This window comes from Thunnus thynnus, chromosome 22 (genome assembly GCF_963924715.1).
Source record: "Thunnus thynnus chromosome 22, fThuThy2.1, whole genome shotgun sequence".
NCBI lineage: Eukaryota > Metazoa > Chordata > Actinopteri > Scombriformes > Scombridae > Thunnus > Thunnus thynnus.
Genome location: NC_089538.1, coordinates 2,982,780 through 3,004,258, shown reverse-complemented (window position 1 = coordinate 3,004,258; position 21,479 = coordinate 2,982,780). Strand labels below are relative to the sequence as shown.

General features: G+C 40.9%; 1 protein-coding gene across 2 annotated transcripts in view; it reads right to left on the bottom strand.

Annotated features, from left to right (window-relative positions):
* ank2b (ankyrin 2b, neuronal) overlaps positions 1-21,479 on the bottom strand; it is a 91,026-nt gene that overhangs the window by 3,071 nt on the left and 66,476 nt on the right. The window contains exons 40-50 of one of the 2 annotated variants that reach the window (XM_067580427.1): positions 19,405-21,444; positions 18,782-18,859; positions 18,504-18,635; positions 18,237-18,386; positions 17,896-18,130; positions 17,507-17,567; positions 3,636-3,728; positions 2,959-3,042; positions 2,635-2,799; positions 1,604-1,792; positions 1,354-1,445 (exon numbers count right to left, since the gene is read on the bottom strand). In XM_067580427.1, coding sequence (XP_067436528.1) covers positions 1,354-1,445; positions 1,604-1,792; positions 2,635-2,799; positions 2,959-3,042; positions 3,636-3,728; positions 17,507-17,567; positions 17,896-18,130; positions 18,237-18,386; positions 18,504-18,635; positions 18,782-18,859; positions 19,405-21,444 — 3,319 coding nt within the window. The remainder of the gene's footprint in view (positions 1-1,353; positions 1,446-1,603; positions 1,793-2,634; positions 2,800-2,958; positions 3,043-3,635; positions 3,729-17,506; positions 17,568-17,895; positions 18,131-18,236; positions 18,387-18,503; positions 18,636-18,781; positions 18,860-19,404; positions 21,445-21,479) is intronic. The other variant, XM_067580428.1, reaches the window with a different exon arrangement.

The window sequence follows — 21,479 nt, the reverse complement described above, 5'->3', positions numbered from 1 at the left end:
ACTTCAGTACAATAGTCATGCTCTCTTACTATGGAAGTCCAGGGCTGCCAATATTAAAATAGCGTCATTAAATCAAATAGAAATTTAATTTATAGTTTATGTGCACATGATGTAATCAAAAAATAAAACAGAAAAATCCCATTAATTTTCATTATAATTTTTGTAACATATTGTTTATGGGTAAAACATTTTCCCCATTAATTATTTTAATGTTTGAAATTGCACATTACATTGCATAATTACTGCCAGAATTAAATGAAAACTCCATTAATAAATAATGTCCTGGATACTCCAAAGCACTACTATAACACAACACTGCCATAATAGTGAATTTTTTCCTTGTATAATTTTTTGACTTCAGTTATTTAATTTAATACAAAAAATACTCAAAATGAAAACAGAAAACGCACTTCTTCATTTTCTATTTTTGATGCCTACAAATCTTAAATAAATAAATAAATACATACAACATTATGAAATAAAAAATATATGAATAAATACACAAAATATACTGTATAAACATAAAATTGTGAAATAAATTTCTTAAAATCTAGTATATAATTATGAAATGTTACTTTATCTTTTTCATTGCAGCTGTTTTAATTTTAGTTTTAGTTCAGTTTTATTTCATAATACCACTTTTCATCAGTCAAGACAGACTTTTGTGATTAAAAGTGGCATTATGAACTAAAATGGTCATTGGGGAAAATGGTGTAAAATAAAAACAGACTGGACTGAAAATCAAATGGAAAATCAAATCAAATTGAATTTTTTCATTTCAAACATCAAAATCAATTTTTTTATTTTATCATTCATCATGTGCACTCAAATGGAAAATGAAATTTGAATTCAATTAAATTGTTTATTTTTAAAAATGGCAGCTTCAGACTTCCATATATGCCCTCTGATTTTTAGTCCTCACCCATTGTTATGTTTCCATGTTACAATTAGATAAAATAGGTGCACTCCGAGCATTTTGATTGAGCCTCTCTTATTTATGTGGCTTTCAGACAATTTACATTTACATGTGACCCTAAACCAAATTAGTAGAGTAGCCAAGTTAAGAGTGAACTGTCTATAACTTAATTGTTGTCTCAGAAACTCAATGCAAACCATGCAATTTTGCCAGCATTAAATACATACTTTTACATACATACTGTTTGGGCTTTATTTTCATAGATTTGGCCATTGTTCCCATCACTTACATTCACAACATTTTAATGGCCTGTAACATTAAAGGTTAGGCAATACAGCTGTTGAATCACACTATGCTTCCATCTTGACCTACAAAATGCCCTCTTAGTAAACACGCATGTCTTTGTGGTCATTTCTACACAATCCCATGCTTCCAACCTTTTAACCACAGAACCGTCGTCCTGCACAATCTCTTTCTCTACTAAATGAGGAAGTAGCACTTTCCCAAAGCCTCCAGCATAACTCAATGCCTGGAGGAGAAAGAACGAGGGAGGAGAGAAGGATCAGAAGGAGGAAAGAGGAAAGACAAATACTAGATACCTGACAAGACCTGCTCAACATCACCAATAGATGATTTTCTACATATCTAATGTGAAATCAGTTCTTGTTCTAGTTTGGACACACTGACCTTCTCAAAGTCCTCTCTGGCTGAGGGAAGATCTGCAGCCAGCGAGGGGTCTCCAATCTGTTTCTCCATCCTCTCGCCTGTCACCACCGTTGTCTTGACAACTTTGCTAACTTTTCGACCCTGCACTGGCTCCACCTCAAACTCTGATGCTGTGGTGGCGCCCAAGGCCAGGGGCTCTGAGAAGGTCAACTGAAGAGAACACAACACAATGTCAAGACCCCAACTGTTATGTATTAACAGTTGAGGAGACAACTAATTCTTAGCTTTTGGCTTTCTGACTATTGTGTTGATAACAGTGTCGACAGACCCCTTTGGTTCAGGCAAAAGTATCTTGACAAATGTTACATGAATTGCTATGAAATTTGGACATTCATGTTCCCCATAAGATGAATTGTAATAATTGTGCTACCCTGACATTTCATCTAGCGCCATCATCAGGTCAAAATTTCAATGTATCAAGGACTTTTGTTCAGTGCTAATTAGAAAATGTTAGCATGGTAACATATTAAACTAAGATGGTGAACATGGTAAACTAATTACTAGTTAAATATCAGCATGCATTGTCATTGTGCACATGATGATGTTCGCATTTAGCTCAGAGCAACATTACATTTCAAATGTTTATTTATTGTTTGTCTACATGTCACACGGGTATTTTCATGGATGTGTTTCACCTAATTCTTGGAAACTTTGTGGGCATTTCATGCATGGTATTCTAGCCACAGCTTTGCATTTTTCCAAGTCAGAATGTCATTCTTGACATTCATAGAACTCTTGAATGCAGCAAAATAACTTTCCTTCATTAATGATAGCAGGTGCAGTTTCATAGTTGCAATGAATCATGCATGCATGAACAATGGCAGTTATAGACCACAGCCCTTCATACAAGGATTAATAACAATACATAATTTTTATAAACTACATAGACTAGGTACAAGTCATAAAATGGAAACCCAGTAACACAGTTATGATGGTGCTAGCCATTACAGTTCAATAAAACAATGTCCAAGTAGCAGGTAGGTGATACCGACCTCTTTCTGATCCCCCTCGCTGCGGAGAACAGTTCTCTTCACCACTTTGGAGACAGTGTCTCCCTCCTCTATCTGCACTGTCTCCTGGTGAGAGCCCTCAACGGTCACTTCCTGTGTCTCCATGCCATCCGCTGACACATATTTGCGAATCACCTTCCGTGTAATCTGATGTTGAAGACATAAAGACAGACAGAAATAACTTTTCTGTAAAAACTGTAACCTGGTTTTTATTAAGTAGGCCATTAAATTATGGAATAGTACTGTGATTTTAATTGTAAATTTGGAATATTTGGATTGTGTTGACCTGTTTGAATGTTCCCTTACCTTCTTAACTACCATGTTCCCATGCTCATCTGTGTACTTCTCCTCTGTGACAGTCTGTGGTGGGATATCTGGTAAATTGTCCGCCTTTAAAAAGAAACAAACACACTGTCAGTTCACATATTACTGCACAGAGGGGCACAAGCAATAACATGTTGTTTACATCAGAGAATAAAATATGATATAAACCACACAGATATCAAGCAAAGATTACAATCTACAGTCTATATTGAAGCCCCTATGAGTAGAATTTTTTCAATTATAGCATTTTTTAAATAATTTTCATGGCATAGAAAAAGTGACAATCCTGGTGAAAATTGGAAAAGTGAAAAAGTTTGAGAGTCAAAAATGTTAGAATTCTGCACATCATGGCTTGAACAACATTAAATCTTTATTATTACTATTACAGAACAAATAAAATGGCACAGACATGACAAAATTAAAAGTAGGTGAGTGCGAAAAAACAAAAAAAGAAATAAATGTGGATTAGAGGTCCTTCTCCACCCTTCAATGCGTCTGTGTCAAGCAAATGTAGGAATTAGGGCATGTTCTGTGGCATTAGAATATCCAGGGATGCCAAGAGTAACATGAAGAAATCCCACAAAGGAGCACTAAATCTCTGCTACTAACTCATCCTACACCACGCACTGGGGCTGCATAGCTGCATCATGCTTGTTTACCTGAATGATAACTCTGCGTCGGACCACCCTGGTGGTCAGCACCTCCTCCTCTGAGCTATCAGAGGACAGCATCCCTAGCTCCTCTGCTATCTCCTGGGAGACAGCACACAGCCAGCATGGGTCAATATAACAGGTCTATACAGTTACAGTTACAGCACACACCTGCAGGCAGTGGCTGCTCCTTCTTTTCTCTTAACCTCACTTTTATGTTGGCTTGCCAAAAAGACTGATGTAGAGACAAATGGAATGGGTAAGTAAAAAAATATTTGTACATAATAAGTGATGTGAGATGAAGAGAAGGCACAGTTACACAAAAACCTTCAACTGAAATAAACTTGCAAGGATGGTAATAACAACAAAGCAGAAATCAAAAGATGCAAATAGGTGTGGATGTGAACAAGGTTCATGTTCATGTTATAGAATCTGTTCACAGCAAGTTGTTAATGTCAACATTATTGACTTCAAAATGAAGAACTGCAAATACATCACACTACCTTTGAAAAACAACTTTTTCAGTCACCAATGACGCAATATTTAATAAAGCAGCTCATCAAAGTTGTTAAATTTCTGTTATCTTGAAGGTTTAGGCACTCATGCACAAAGCACACATTTAGTCTGTAAAATACAAACTTGTGTGTTTCATCTTCTCAAGTCTCGAATGCAGCACCACCACAACAAGTCTGACCAGGCAAGACACCAGCCTGTGCAGCATTGCGCTCATGCTCAACCTCTTACCCGTCCCAGGAAGTCGTCATCATCATTGTACCCTGCCTGATCTCTGGAAGGAAGCTCCTCACACATAGGGAGGTCCCCTTCTGTTCGACACTCCCGTGAACCCTCTGAATCATAAGCAAATTCACCAAGACTTTCACTGCCAGAAGAGAAGCGCTTGTAATCCTCTACCCTCAGGAAAGGGTGAGCTGTATATTGACTGCTCCCTCTCAGGAAACCCGTAACAGGACTACTCCCAGGCATTGGGGATGGGGGTTCGGATATATGATAGGTCATCTCATGCTCCAGTTTAACTTCTTCTGGCTCAGAATTGTCAGAGAAGGCTTGTCTGCAGTCGAAGAATTCCAGATCTGAATCAGATTGCGGTGGAGATTCAGACCCTTCATGCAGTTGCTTTGGTGGGACCATTGGTTCATCTGATTCAAAGTCAGAGACTGTTTTCTCAAATTCTGAGAGGACTCTGTTAAAGTCTGGTGAAAACTCGAAGTCTTGAGCAGTTTCAGACTCTCCCTTGGTGCTGGCTTCAGTCACAACCTCAGTTGATATGGGGTCACTGAACACTGGAGACACAGGGCTCAAATCATTCGAGGAGGCTTGACTACATTCAGAAACTCTCAGGGATTGGTGCCCTGAAAATACTGCTTCATAATCTGGTGGCACCAGAAATTGGCTTGACATGGGTGAGAAAAGCTCACTGGATTGTGCTTCCTTGGGGGACAACTCCCAGTTGGAGTACCCATGCAATCTGCCCGACTTTGGACATGATGTCGTCTCAGATGCAGGTAAAACTGGAGTAACAGTTCTGTGGGTTGTATATGAGTTCTGGTCAGGTAACTCTAGGGGAACTGATTTCATTGGCTTGTCATCAGTGAACAGCACACCTATTCTACTGACGTCTTGTGTCTCTGTTGTGGCAGACAACAGATTGTGTTGCACCTCATCGTCAGTTTGAAACTGTGTTTCCTCTAGTCTCTGAAGAGAAGCCTGTAAGTGAATGTCAACATGATCTAAATAAGTTAACTTGAAAGTGAACAGGTTGGTATATACCATTAAAATTGCCTCAATTTTTCACCAGGTTAGCATCACTGTGCAGTGACAGGTCATTTTCCATCCAGCCAACACCTCATTAGGTTTAGAATGTAAAAATGTATGTGAAGCCAAAACATGCATCTTTAGCATTAGACAAATAAAGAAGAGTGATTAGTAATATTTCAATTCAGCAGTGTAACATTCCTGAGACATTCGCACAAATTCCAGCCATTCCTGTAAAATTAGCCTAAAACACCTATCCAAGGCATACCCCAAATAAATTGAAAGCTGTTCTTGAACTATTTGGAGAACATTCAATTCAATTCAATTCAATTCAATTCAAAAGTCATCTCAGGGCACTTTTCGCATAGAGCAGGTCAAGACCGTACTCTTTAATTTACAGAGACCCAACATTTCCCCCATGAGCAAGTACATGCATGGTTTTGGTCTCTTTTGAAAGGTAACACCAGTCAGAATCACTGCAAGTGCTATTGGCATTGAGTAATAGAAGTCTGAGTCTGAACACAGATTATTAGAAGGTTTTTATTTCCATCTGAATATTTTTTTGCAAACAGATACCAGACCTATGGCTGAGAATTATTAGCTGGAAAACATAATGGGACCACTTTATTGAGCCTTACCTTGTCTGAGTTCAAATGCTCACGATATGTCTAGGTGTTTTCCAAAAAAAGGCCATTTGGAGACTCCAAAGGACCCCTGCTTCAGAGTGACTGAAGCATAAACACATTATAGTGTTTTTTTCCTTCCTCAAACTAAACTTTGTGCATATAAAAGAGTCAAAACAAGTGCTATGGTGGCATAATTTCCTTGTTGTGGCATAGAACCCATTAAAACTGCATATGGTCATTTTCGGAATTTCATTGGTTATATGAAGCACCAGCCATCAGCACAATCCGTTCCAATTGGTTTGGTCTTTACATGAAAGAAGAGGGGCAGGCAGTTCCTTTCAACACGGATAATAATGTATTTTGGACTAAATATTTTACTGGATTGGATCGATTGGACCTTTGCAAATGTAACAAGACCGTTTTTGTTGGAGTTTTATTGATTAGTGGAGTAATATGAGGCTTCATAGGTGAGTTGTCTGAATTTTTTAATTGTTTGTTTGTTGGTGGTCTGTCAGAGGTGTTGATTATACCTGCTGTTGTGGTTGTATCTTAAAATGGTTTGCCTCAGTTGAATCACAAGAATCTTAGATTTCCATAGATATGTCACATGAGTACCAACACAAAAACAGAAGTTGTGTATATAGCATTAAGTGGTTAACTGCACTCCATTTTGTTATTAGTTATCAAGACACGCAGTGATTTCCTCCATCCAAGTGGCATGTTAATGAATTCATCCAAGACAAGTACAGTGAGTCTCTGCAATTGCCATGCTCTCACTCTTACCCTATGAGAGGCTGTCTTGCTCTTTAGCTCTCCAGCACTGATGTGTAGAATCTTCTCTTCCTTTCTTTTTACATCTTGAACTGGTGCTGTCTTCCCAGAAAATTCTTTCTGGAAGTTTTCCTCACCATCATTGATTTGGAAAGTTGAGGTACTTTCGGCTTCTGATCCATGCGTCATCCGCTTTGTGTATGAAAATCCTTCTGATTCTGATTCTGCCATTTTTAGCCAGTCAGGATCAACATGTCCATCTTCAGACTTGGTCTCACTAGTTTGAATTAGTAATGGTGACACAGCCATTGGATTTTTATTAGGCATTGAGGAAGGCTGCTCAGGCAACAAAGGAGATGTCACATGACTCAAAAATTCTAGTTTAGAGACAAACCAATCTGTAGACTCACAGCATAAGCCTAATTCCTCCTCTGACTCAGCAGTTTCAGGACTCAGTGGCCTCGGGCTATCGTCGATCCAACAATCAATAGGTAATGCAACAAACTCAGAGTCTGATGAGAAAGACACTGGTGAAGACGATCTATCAACAGGGGGGGCATCCATAAAATAAGATGACAACATTCTCATAAACTCAGGCACTGGTGAGTCAGGCAATAGTCGTCTGAACTCATTGACAGATGATATGGATTCAGGTGAGGATGGTCTCTCAGTCTCAGCGACTCTTGATGATGTTACCATAAGCTCACATTCTAAGTCTGAACCCATTGATTCAGGTGATGATGACCTATATGTAGTGGTACACACCTCACATAATACTGTAAGCTGAGGGACAGGAGAGTCAGGAGACAGTGACCTGTTCTCATTGAACTCAGGCATTGATTCTGGAGATGATGCCCTTTTGTCAGCCATTTGCATGGCTGATTCCAGTGACATAGGCCTGTATTCAGGCACTGACTGAGATGACAAAGGCCTGTTTTCCTCATTCTGATCCTCTGACAGGGCGGATTCTGGAGATGATGGCCTGCTTTCTGGAAAGTGAGATTCTAAATCCAGTAGCATATAATCTATATCTGATGCTAAAGTTTCAGGTGAAGATGAATCAGATCTCAGAAATGTTACACAATCTGGCAATGCCTTCCTAAATTCAAGTAAGGGGGAATCTGGTGAGAGCGGCCTAAACTCATTGACTGATGTTACAGATTCTGGTGATGATGTTCTTACTCCTACCAACATGCCTGAATTAGGGGACATGGGTCTGTACTCTGTCAAGGATTCTGGTGAATAGCGTAAATCATTACCCTCAGTATCAGAAACTGATACAACCACCCAGTCATTATCAGACTCTGTTAGTGCCTCAGTAGCAGGTATTTCAAATGTATACTTGCTCTGTCTGTATGGAGCTTCTCCTGAAGACCACATGTGTTCAGTTATTGGTGAAGGTGACTCTGGAACAGGAATGTCAGATATGACATGTGCACTTGAAGGGCGAAGAAAGCAATCATCAGCCACAGCTGTGTCTGGTGTAGCAAACTGGTGTGTCACCTCTGAGGTGGATACTGTGGCAGTAGCATCTTGTTCATCTTTTTGTTTTACTTTATTATCTTGTTCATCATCTGTAACACTCCTTTCATATTGTATTGTGCTGCCAACATATTGCATAAACCCTGTTTTACTGCTGAAAGTTTCTCCCACATACTGTGGGTCACGAAGTTGAGATATCAGTTTCCACAGCTCAGCGTCATAAACAAGGTCATACTCAGCTACCATGATGGCTGATTCCTCAGGCAAGGTAGGAGCTATTGTTGTGGATAAAACAGTGCTATCAATGGTTGCTTCAGTGGAAGTTGGGACTTTTAATACAGTTATTAATGATTTGGGTGACAACAGTAATTCTTCCTCATCTGATTCAATAGACTCTGGTGATGCTGACCTATCATCTGTACAAAGCTGGTCTAAGATTTGTGACAAATCATCAGAATCTGAAAATTCAGTGGGTGATATGTCTCTCACAGTCACAACATTTTTTACAATTGTCTTCGTAAAATCAGGTATTGGTGATTCAGGGGGGAGGCATTCATCATCTGATCTTTCTGACTGAGGTGATAGCGGCCTGTTGTCAGTGACCTCTATGTCAAATGAAGCAGAATATGCCAAACCACATTCCATATCTGACAATATTGATTCTGGTGATGAACACCCATAAAGCATCTCTACTGTCGCAGTCTCAAGAACATTTTGTGTAAACCAGGGAAGAGGTGAGTCTGGAGACAATCCCCTGTGTTCATCAAGTGATTGGGTAGATTCTGGAGATACTGATCTAATGTTTTCAAGTAACATCAATGCCACAGGTGACAAGGGTTTGTACTCTGGCATGGATTCAACTGACAGTGGCCTCTCTTGTACTTCTGATACTACTGATTCAGGAGAATCTGGTCTATCCTCAACACCATAATTCATGGACATCAAAAACTCACTCAAAACATATTCAGTATCTGATTCAATTGACTCAGGGGATGGTGATCTATATCCAACATTCACAATAACACGTTCAGGTATTGCTGGTCTGTATTCAGGTATGGGTGAGTCTGGTGACAGAGCCTTGTATTCATCTCCAGAGCCAGGTGAAGAGGGTCTGTCATCATAAACTAGTGATCCCAGGCTTATAACAATATATTCTACATCTGAACATGTTGATTCAGGGGATGTTGACCTGTGTCCAAAAATTGTCTCAGGTAATCCAAACACTGGTTGCATAAAGTCAGGTACAGGGGAATCAGGAGGAAGTCTGATTGATGCCCGAGATTCAGGAGAGGAAGGTCTGCTTTCCAAGAAAGCTGGGAAAGGTAATTCCATTTCCAAATCTGACAACACTGACTCAGGTGAAGAGGACCTTAAGTCCATGTGAGATATGGTGGACTCATGTGACAAGGGTTTGTACTCTGGCATGGATTCAACTGACAGTGGCCTCTCTTGTACTTCTGATACTACTGATTCAGGAGAATCTGGTCTATCCTCAACACCATAATTCATGGACATCAAAAACTCACTCAAAACATATTCAATATCTGATTCAATTGACTCAGGGGATGGTGATCTATATCCAACATTCACAATAACACGTTCAGGTATTGCTGGTCTGTATTCAGGTATGGGTGAGTCTGGTGACAGAGCCTTGTATTCATCTCCAGAGCCAGGTGAAGAGGGTCTGTCATCATAAACTAGTGATCCCAGGCTTATAACAATATATTCTACATCTGAACATGTTGATTCAGGGGATGTTGACCTATATCCAAAAATTGTCTCAGGTAATCCAAACACTGGTTGCATAAAGTCAGGTACAGGGGAATCAGGAGAAAGTCTAATTGATGCCCGAGATTCAGGAGAGGAAGGTCTGCTTTCCAAGAAAGCTGGGAAAGGTAATTCCATTTCCAAATCTGACAACACTGACTCAGGTGAAGAGGACCTAAAGTCCATGTGAGATATGGTGGACTCATGTAGTGCCTGTACAAATTCAGGGATGGGTGAGTCTGGTGACAGAGGTCTAAATTCATCTTTAGATGCAGTTGAACCTGGAGATGCTGCTCTGTTCTCATATTGCCAGGACATACTCAACTCTGTCTCTAAATCCTCAACTGAACATAGTGATTCAGGTGATGTGGATCTATATCTTATTCCTAATATAGTAGGTGCATTCATGGTGTACTGGGGCAGTGGAGAGTCAGGAGACAAACATCTATCATCAGACAACCCTGATTGACGGGATTCTGCCCTGTCCTCAAAATCAAATACCTGTGAAATCAAAGGAGCGTATTCTATTTCTGAAGCTTCTGATTCAGGTGATGATGGTCTGTAAGCTTTAAACTCAGGATACGTCTCTAGTAAAGCCTGTCTAAAGTCAGGCACGGGGGAATCAGGAGAAAGTCTTCTGTATTTACATAGAGATGCTAACAACTCAGGAGATGATGGACGGTCTTCTACAAACACTGGGAAAGATAATTCCATTTCCATTTCCAAATCTGACAACAATGATTCAGGTGAAGGGGACCTTAAGTCCACATGTGATACAGAGGAGTCTTGTGTCACCTGTGTAAATTCAGGAATGGGTGAGTCTGGTGAGAGAGGCCTAAATTCATCTTTGGATGCAATTGAACAAGGAGATGCGGCTCTGTCTTCAAAAAGCCAGGGGATACACAAATCTATCTCCAAATCCTCATCTGAATATACTGATCCAGGTGATGTGGATCTATACGTTGCTGTCAATGTGGTAGCTTCAAAATTGTTGTATTGGGGTATTGGAGAGTCTGGAGACAAACACTGGTATTCATAGAGAGACCAGACTGATTGTGAAGAATCTGGTCTCTCCTCAGTTTCAAACAGCTGAGATATCAATGGAGCAAATTCCATATCTGATGCAACTGATTCAGGTGATAATGACCTGTAACCACTGACATTAGCATATGGAACTGGCAAAGCCAGTCTGAACTCCAGTGTAGGAGAATCAGGTGAAAGTCTCCTGTATTTACTGACTGATGCTAAAGACTCAGGAGATGAAGGTCGGTCCTCAAATAACATCAAGAAAGGTAATTCCATTTCCACTTCCAAATCTGACACTGACTCTGGTGACGAGGATCTACTTTCCATGTATGCGTTTATGGACTCCCGTAGCATCTGTCTAAACTCTGGAATTGGGGAGTCTGGAGAGAGAGCTCTAAATTCATTTGGGGAGCCAGTTGATTCAGGAGAGGGTGATCTGAAACTTGACATTAACATCAGTGTTGTGGATGAGAAAGGCCTGTACTCTGATTCAGAATCAGGTGATAGAGGTCTCTCTTCAACTTCTAATACTAATGACTCTGGAGAATGTGGTCTATCTTCAGTATCAGGTGGGAAGTTAATTAAAGGTGCGTACTCAAGATCTGATGTAACTGATTCAGGAGATGCTGATCTAAACTCAAGAAATGAAGGAAAACGTTCGACTACCCTTGCCATGAATTGAGGTATAGGTGAATCCGGTGACAGGGCCCTGCATTCATCTCTAGATGCCACTGAATCAGGTGATGCAGCTTGATTTTCATCAGATTCTGATGTAAATGGCCCATCATCACATTCTATATCTGAATAACAAACTGACTCAGGTGATGTGGATCTGTATTCAGCAGTTGAAACAGTTGGGTGAAGTAAAGCCTTCCTAAATTCAGGTATGGGTGAATCAGGTGAAAGTGCCCTGGACTCATTTTCAGAATCAGGTGTCAATGATCTTGCTTGCACTTCAATAAATGAAGTGTCCATTTCAGTGTCTGACACTGAAAATGCAGGTGATGATGACCTGCTACCTGTAACTAACATAATTGATTCTATATATTGGATAAATTGTGGTAAAGGAGAATCTGGTGATAAAGTCCTTAACTCATTAACAGATGTTGTTGAATCAGGAGATGATGTTCTTGTTTCTGTTATTAACATCAGTGACTGAGGGGACATGGGCCTAGATTCTGGCACTGATTCTGGTGAGAGTGGCCTCATCTCAATTTCTGATGTCACTGAATCAGGAGAATCTGGTCTGTCTCCAATGCCAAATTCTGAGGGAATGTCTCCTGATGAATCCTCGAAATCTGATTCAGATGAGGAAGATCTATATCCACTGACTAAAGCAAGAGAGTTTTGTAATTCTGTCCTAAAGTCAGGCACTGGTGAGTCAGGGGAGAGAGGCCTACCTTTACTCATCGATTGTATTGATTCAGGAGATGATAACCTTGACTCAATAGCAAAAGCGGCAACATCAAATACTTCACTATCTGACACAGGTTCAGAGGATGGTGCCCTGTGACTTTCCATGGGAGATTCAGGAAGTGAGACAGAAAATTGGAGAATGGGTGAATCTGGAGACAAAGATCTATACTGATACACTGACTTCCCTGTCTCCTTATATTCAGCCTCAGAGTCAGGTGACAATGGCCTACTTGTCTCTTCTGCATCTGAATCAACAGGAACCCTGCTTTCAAAGGCTTTTCCTCCATAATGTGAGTCATATAGATGGCACATTAGCTTGTTTCTAAATATTTGACCATCATCTGACTGTCTTTCTTCAAACATGGGAACAACTGATTCAGGTGAGTCAGCTCTCTGTTCTGTAAAGGTCTCTGAAGTTGAATACCCATATTCACCATCTGAAAGTACTGACTCTGGTGAAGAGGACCTGTACCCAAAAGCAGCTGTAACTGATTCAGGTTCTGCAGGTCTGAAGTCTGGTAAGGGTGAGTCAGGTGACAATGCCCTGTTTTCATCAAGAGATATGATTGAACTAGGTGACGAAGGTCTACTTTCATTGAAAAGTAAGGACATGCACATGTCTGATTCCTCATCTGACACTGCTGATTCTGGTGAGTATGGCCGGGACTGTGCAATGTTAGCAAACTCAATGGAAAATTGGGGAACTGGGGAATCTGGAGACAAGTATATCAAAGACTCAGGAGAGTCAGACCTGAATGTACTCATTAATATCAATTCCCCAGGTGATAAAGGCCTGTATTCTGACTCAGAATCAGGTGACACTGGTCTCTCTTCTCCCTCAATCTTTGCTTGCATTGCATGTAGAACATCTGCATCAGATGAATCTGCATTGTCCAACTCTACACTATTCTTTGATCCCCCCTCTTTCACACCTGAATCAGCTGGTACGTATTCAATCCTTGTTCCAGCATACTCAAAAACACCAGTTTTACTGCAAAATGTCTCCCCAACATACTGAGGGTCACGTATTTGAGAAATGAACTTCCAAAGCTCAGCATCATAAACCAGTCTATAGACTGGCACGGTGATTACTTTTAGAGGTAAGGTTTGACTACTACCACCCAACAGTCTCTCTGTTCTCTCGGAAACTTGTGATTCTGGTGAGTCAGGTCTTTGTTCGGAAATACTTAAGTCTACACTTGACTGTGTATATTCAATATCTGAAATCACTGACTCAGGAGAAGATGATCTATGAGCAATAACTGAGACAAATTCAATCAGCCCTGTTTTGAATTCAGGTATTGGTGAGTCACCTCTGTAGTCATCTCCAGACACTACTGAGTCAGGTGAGGATGGTCTCACTTCAGAGAACAATTGTGACAGAGAAATTGCACCATATTCTAGATCTGAACAAACTGAAATAGGTGAAAAGGATCTTTCTCTCGTGAGCGAAACAGCAAATTCTGGTAAAGCCTGCCTAAACACAGGAATGGGTGACTCAGATGAAAATGGCCTTTTTTCATCAACAGAATCTGGGGATGATGGTCTGTCCTCTGTGAAGAATGATGACAAAGAGACAGACCCACATTCTAGATCTGACGCTATTGATTCAAGGGATGAAGACCGATCCAATGTAGAATGAACAATTGATTCTGGTAAAGACTGTCTAAACTCAGGAATGGGTGAGTCAGGTGATAGTACCCCGTATATGTTTATAGATGCTACTGAATCAGGAGATGCTGGCCTGTCCTCAAAAAGCATTGAAATTTTCAAATCAGTCTCCAGTTCCAGATCTGACAATACTGACTCTGTTGACACTGATCTGTGATAAACTTGAGAGTGTCCAGAGAAAGAGGCAAGGTACTGAGGAATAGGGGAATCTGGTGTTAAAGCTCGCTTACTATCTACAGATCTCCCTGACTGGGAGGAATCTGGTCTGAGTGCATCCAGCACCATCAGTGACTGTGGTGACATAGGTCTATATTCTGCTTCAGAATCAGGTGAAAATGATCTTTGGTCATTTTCTGATTGGAAGACAGCACTTTCATCTGACTTTGCTTGATAGGACTCTGTCCTTATTCCAGCAAACTGAAACACTGTTTTACTCATGGAGGTTTCTCCTACATACTGTGGGTCACGGATTTGAGAGATGAGCTTCCAAAGTTCTGCATCATGAGCTAAATTTTGGACTGGGACTGAGTATTCTGTTAAAGACAAAGGTATAGGTATTGACAAGACCTCAGTATCTGCTGGTGGTGTGACAATGTTTTGGCCAGACTCATGGCCATCAAGTAATACTGATTGTATCTCGGGAGTTTCAGTTTCTTTACATTTTTTAGTATTTTCTTCAATATATTTTGACAGAATACATGTTGAAACTTTTTCTTTTATTTTCGACTTTTCTAGAACATTTGTTTTTGTTTCAAACTGTTTTTCTGCACTTGTCTCCTCTACAACATTTGTAGCATGTGCTGTTTCAAGTGCCAGGTCTTCCTCAAGAGGTGGGTCAGTTAGAGGGTTTGGCAATGGCCCGTTATCACTGACAGATCCACTAGAATCAGGAGATAAAGGCCTATTTTCAAAATATGATAGCAATGGCATGGCCTCATACTCTGTATCTGATAACACAGATTCTGGTGATGATGAAAGATAATTTATAGTAACATCATGATGCACACATGACATAAATTGTGGAGTGGGAGAATCTGGGGACAAACACTCATTTAATGCGTCTGATTCAGTGGAGGATGCTCTGATGTCTAACATTGCGGACTGTGGCGACATTGGTCTGTAGTCAGGCAGTGACTCTGGTGAAAGTGGTCTTTCCTCAATATCAGACAAAGATATAACAACCCAATCATCATCATACTCAGATACTGATTCCACTGGTGTTGGTAGTTTGTTCTCTGTATCAGATACTAATTGCTCAGGTGATTTCTGTCTTCGATCAGCAATTATGGAATCACATTCTATCTGGTCAGATTTTATTGATTCAGGGGAGGGAGATCTTTGTGCAATGATATGTATAACCGATTCAGATTCATTTTCATTTTCATTGTCAGATACAAGTGAAGCAGGTGATGAAGGTCTATCTTCATTGTAAAGTGATGCTAGAGACATGGAACCATATTCTACATCTGAGCATACTGATTCAGGTGAAGTGGATCTTTCTCCTATCACAACAATAGCTGAGTCAGGCTCAGGGTGACTAAATTCGGGTATAGGTGAGTCAGGTGACAGTGCTTTATATTCATTAACAGATGCTATAGATTCTGGGGATGAGGGCCTGTCTTCAAAAAGTGTTGATAGCAAAAGTGCTGTTTCAAATTCCATATCTGATGACACAGACTCTGGTGATGATGATCTACACTGACAAGTTATAAAAGACTCAGAGACAGCTTGTCTAAATTCTGGGATAGGGGAATCTGGTGGAAGTCCACAATATGCAGTGCTGGACCCTATGGATTCAGGAGATGATGATCTCATGTCATTGAAGTCAGAAGACAGAGTCACATCCTCAGAACTTGTAAAAAGCCACTGCACCATTTCTAAAATTACAGACTCTGGTGATGATGCTCTGTCTTCTAGGTCAAAAGTTAATGACTGAGGTGAGAGGGATCTCTCACCACTATATTCACTGTCTGGTGATACTGGCCTTCCAAATGGTCTTTTGTTTGAAACCATTGGTGTTAATGGCCTTTCCTCTGCTTCTGTAGGCAACAGCATAGATGTGCTTCCTGGTGCACAAAATAATCGTTGCCCTTGGACAGAGGCCCCAATATCACCCCTTTCCCATGGGAAAACTGGAGGTGGGAGGGGAGACAAGGGTCTGAACTGAGGTATGGGGGAATCGGGTGCAGGAAAATTCAGTTCATTTACTGATGAAACTGAACCAGGTGACGAAGCCCTACTTTCTGTCAGTATTATTGTTGTATCAGTCAAGTATTCAGGTGAAGGTGATCTATCACGAACTGAGCTTTGAAAATCACAAATTGTATCACATGTGAATTCATGTAAACAGGATCTATATCCAGACCCTTCAGCTTCAGGTGTAGACTCTACAGATACCACAACCTCATTTTCAGGTGACATAAGTTCAGCTGACATAGCTTTATCTTCTGAATGAACATCTACCTGCTCAAACGTTGAGTCATGTGACACGTCAATGAAGCTGGCTGAGCTAATGAATTCTGGTTTTTGAGACATGAAACCTAGAATGGTATGACTGACATCTGAAGAACCTGCTAATGCCTGAGTGGTTGTATCCTGAATTTGAGGGTCAGCAGAAATAGAGGCCTGATAAATATCAATCTCATGGTCCTTTGTAGGTCTAGCAGCTCCCTGAACATCATCCTTTCTGACACCAGCTTGAACTGCATCTTCAGGGGATGTATTCATAGGCATTACACACACATCCTCATTATCTGAATCAATCAACTTTATGTCATATCCATACAGGACTTGATAGAGTCGACGCGAGACATCATCCATGTGTCCAATGGCCTGCATGGATTCTGTCATGGCAGTAGCAGGACCAGGAGGAAGCACAAAAGAAGGCTGAAGCATTTGTTCACTTGTTGATTCTTGTGTAATGCTTATCTTTTCAGAGTCCCTCTCTGTCACTTCATCAGTTTCTTTAAGCTCCATTGACAGTTTCCTGAAGTCTTGCTCAGCTTGCTCACACTCAAACAAGCTATCTCCAAAATCGGTCATAGACAATGGTCGACTCTCACATACACCTGTTCGGGAGCAATTGGATGACTCTCGCCAAGGCAACGGTGACAAATGATGAGCATCATACTCTGTACTGTTGGTTTGTAGACACTCCAAGCTCCACTCCTCACCCCCCTCTGCTCCCTCATATCCTGTAGCCTCCTCATCATCACATGGCTCAACACTGGGGTAAGGAGGTGGGGTAATCTGGGCACATAACTTGGGTCCCCCTTTGTATACGGGGTCTATTACATGTGAGCGGAGGTTGTATGGGGAAGTGCGGTACAATGTGAAGAAAGGACTTACTTGTCTAAAACTGCCTTTGTGTACCGAGTCTGTCAATTCCTCATATACTCTTTGTGATGAGCTACAAAAAGAAAAACAAAGCATACATTTCAATATTTAGTTACTGGATGGCTGTCATAATGAATTAAAAAAACAGAATAGAAGCTGATGAGTCTTTCATATAGTCACTTCATATCTTCACAATATAAAAAACTGAATGTTTTCCACAAAAAGCTAATTTAAGGTATGTAAACTTAAGCAGTACTGATTACATAATATGTATTTAAGTCCAACTGAAACCTAAAGAGTCATCCGTTTGTCAAAAGTGATTTCTCATTATTGAAAAGACAAAAAAAGGTCTTTGAAGAAAAATCTATTACCACGTTAGTTAAACTTTTTGAATAACTTACTATGTTGTTTCCATCTCTTTTTGAAGTTTCTCTTTCTGGGCATTTCTAAGAAGACCTGTTGCTGTGGAGTCTGTGTCTGATCGCCCCGTCATCTCATGAAGCGATGACAAACTAGAGGACAGGTCTTCTGCTGACACCATGGGTACCTCTTGTCCTGAGCCTGGACTCCTACGTGTGGCCTCTGTACGCCTGCCTGGCCTGGGGCTGTCAATGTCTTCATGAAGGGCAGAGAAACCTGACAAGGCATAAGGGGAGGCATACAGGACAAGTTGGTATAACAGGAAAGCAGACAATTATAACTTTCTGGGTAGTCTACTTCAAGTTAACATTGGCTTGTGTACCTTCACTATGATCCAGTGCTATGGTCCGCTCTATTTCTGCATAGGTATGTGATGATGTCTCCTCCTGACTGGATTTGATTATCTTGGTTTCAATAAGATGAACAATGTCCATTCGGTTGATCTTAGTGAGTGTTTTGATCAATGTCGTTTCTGTTGAAACACAAAACCGATTAAAAAGTTCCACTTTAAATTCGAACAAGAGGTTCTACTCTGTACTTGTTTAAAATGCCATCATTCTGAGAAATATGTACCAGGCTTATCACTAACCTGTTGCATGCTTTCCCTCCTTTTCTGCCCAGAGTTTCAATAGGGCATGGCTTTGGTCTTGCAGTGAGTTGGGGTTTTCAATCCTTATCAGGTTGATCCTCTCCTCATTGAAGTCCAGTTCACGAGCCAACTCTGGGGAGAAAAATAAGATATAATAATGATAATAAACATCTGCAAATGAACTGAAGATAAATTTGAGATGTCTGAGAGCCTGACAAAAATTAAGTATTAATGTATATACTGAGCTTGATAGCCTGATCAACTAAGGAGTGACTCACCCGTCCAGCTGAAGCCCAGGTGGTCGGCTATAATGGCCAACCGTTGCTCTTTTCTCTCTGCTTCATCCTGCGGATCTACTGCAAATACCACCAGACAGCCATGAGCGGTCAAAGCCGCAAGATATACCAAATCAAGCCACATTCACAAATGGAAAAAAATATTCACTGGCTTTCTAGTTTTTGTAGTACTGGCAGTTTTTTTTGGTTCATTCATAAAATCAAATGAAGAACCTACAACAATAGATAATATGCCTATAAAAAATGTTTGTGATAATTCTTGTAGTGATACTATGATTAAGAATTGTATATTTCAATCATTAGAAATTTATTTACATTACATGTGATTGTTTAACTATTTACACTTAAATCTTTAAAGGTTTTAGTCACTAAGTTGTTTTCACAAGTTCCATAAAGCCTTTAAGTCAATCTTGAGATTATCAGCACACATAGAAGGAAAGAGAGACGCCATTACAAACACAAACACAACTCAAGAGACACAGCCACAAGGATTCTTCAATTACAACGGGGCTCAACTACAAGAGACAGAGAGGCAGCACCTTTACAGCTACAGTGTACTAATGAGGCACAAGAGATAGAGAATAGCCCCTTAAACTGGGGGATACCTTGACTTTGGACTTTATCATCTGGGATTCGCTGCATCTGTGTCTCAACAGGGTCGTCCCACAGTGGTCTAATGGGAAAGACGTCTCCTGAGGGAGGGAACTGCATCTCAGGGAAAGTTTCTCTTTCTATGATTGATGGATCAATGAGACTGCTCTCGTCATCTGAGTTGGCGGCTGCAGCCTCTTGTTCTTTCTCGGTCTCTGCCTGGGCCAACCTTTCCACAAGTTTTGCTGCTTCATCACTTATCTCTTCAAAGAACTCAATGGAATGCTTGCGTGGCATACTTTTTTCTTTAGTGGGTGTTGATGAATGAGATGACTGACCACTTTTGCCTCTGACTGGCAATCTGGACTGGAAACCTTTAGATTTTGCTGACTCTGCACTCGTGGGACGACCCTGTTCTTTTTTAGCAGATGGCCTGGTAGACTCCCCCTCGCAGAAGCTCTTGGCTTTGGAAGATGGTGTCTTGGTTTTGACATCCACAGAGGGACCTGCATCTGTCTCAGATTTTCTCCTTGTATCCTTTTTTACAGGGACCTTAAGTTTTTTGTCTTGGGTAGATTCAGCACGTTTGACAGTAGAATCAGGCTTGAGAGAGCTAGCCTTGATTGGAATTCTAGATTTAGACTCAGCAGTGAAGGAGGCCTCTTTCTTAAGAGTGCTTGAAGAGGAAGTTGCATGAGCTGGAGAGGTTATTGTAGATTTACCCCGACCTTGAGGAGCAGACTTAGCTTGTGTTTTGACTGGAGTCTTTTTAACACTACTGGAAGTACTTTGTTTGGACTTTCCTGTTGGTTTGGGGGCTTCTATCACTGACTGTGGTTCCTCTGGAGAGGAATCAGAGGACTCTTGGTCCTGCTCAGAGTAAACCGATCTAGTGACTGTAGTTTCTGCTGTCTGTACATTCGTTATCATTTGGTCAGGGGAGCTTGTGTCTAAATCTAAGGATCCTTCATTTATATTTCTGTCTGTTTTAGTCTCTAGACATTCAGGGGATGTTTGATCTTTCTTTGTAGGTTTGGCTGAAGCTGAAATGCCCATTTTAGGGATTTTAGATTTGGAGGCATCAACTTTAGAGGCAGGCTGATCGCCTTCAGGTGGGGACTGAAGCAGAGAATCAGTTGTTTCTTTTGATTTCTCATCTTCCTCAGTCTTAACCTCTAGTGTTAGATTGAGGCCAACTTCAGGTTCTGCTGCTGATCTCCTACTTTCTCTACTGGCCTCTTCTATGACAGGTTCCTCTAAAGGCTGTTCACCTATCTGGAAAAAGGCAAAGCCACCCCCCTCTTCCTCATAGCTCCTTTTAGTCATGTCAATAGCACCGCTTCGAGTCATCTCAAAGAGCTTCCCTTCTTGGAACAGAAAAGGGTTGGGCTCACTGGTAGGAGTGCTCTCTTCTGTAGGTGTTCTACCAGGTGTTGTGTCTGGAGTTGCTTGCAAAGACTGACGATCCACCACCAGATTCAATATCTTCTGTTCCTCCTCTTTGACACGAGCTGCAAAAGCTGCATCATCCTCCCGCATGGCAGACCATGAATCAGTGTCTACTCTTGCAGTGACACCTTTTGACTCGGTTCTGGGAGCTTCCAGTGCCTCATCATCTTCCTCTGTGTCATCATAGATACAGACCTCCGGTTTGAACATTCCCTTTGTTTGACCTATGGCAACAGTTGCACCAAGTCCAGCCTCTGGTGTGCCTGTATGCCCCTTTTGATCTCCTTTCACTTCATCTGTTACATTGCTACACCTAACACCTAATTCTTCATCATCCTGATCATCTTCTTTTTCTCTTGATTTCCGTAAGCTCTCCTCCTTTTGCTCATCAGTTCTGTTTTCAGTGTTTGATGTTACAGCAGCCTTTTTGGCAGTACTGTCTTTATCAGCTGTTACAGATGGCGGTTCCTGTGCAGTTTTCAGTTTGGATTTGGAATGTTGCTGGTCTGAGACAGAGTGAGGTCCCTCTGAAGTGACACTGGCTGTTGTTGTTGTTGTTGTTGTGTTCTTGACCTCTTTGCTGTGGGATCCGTCATGCAAACCTGCTGAAAAAGGAGAGGGAGGTTGTACTTTAATATGG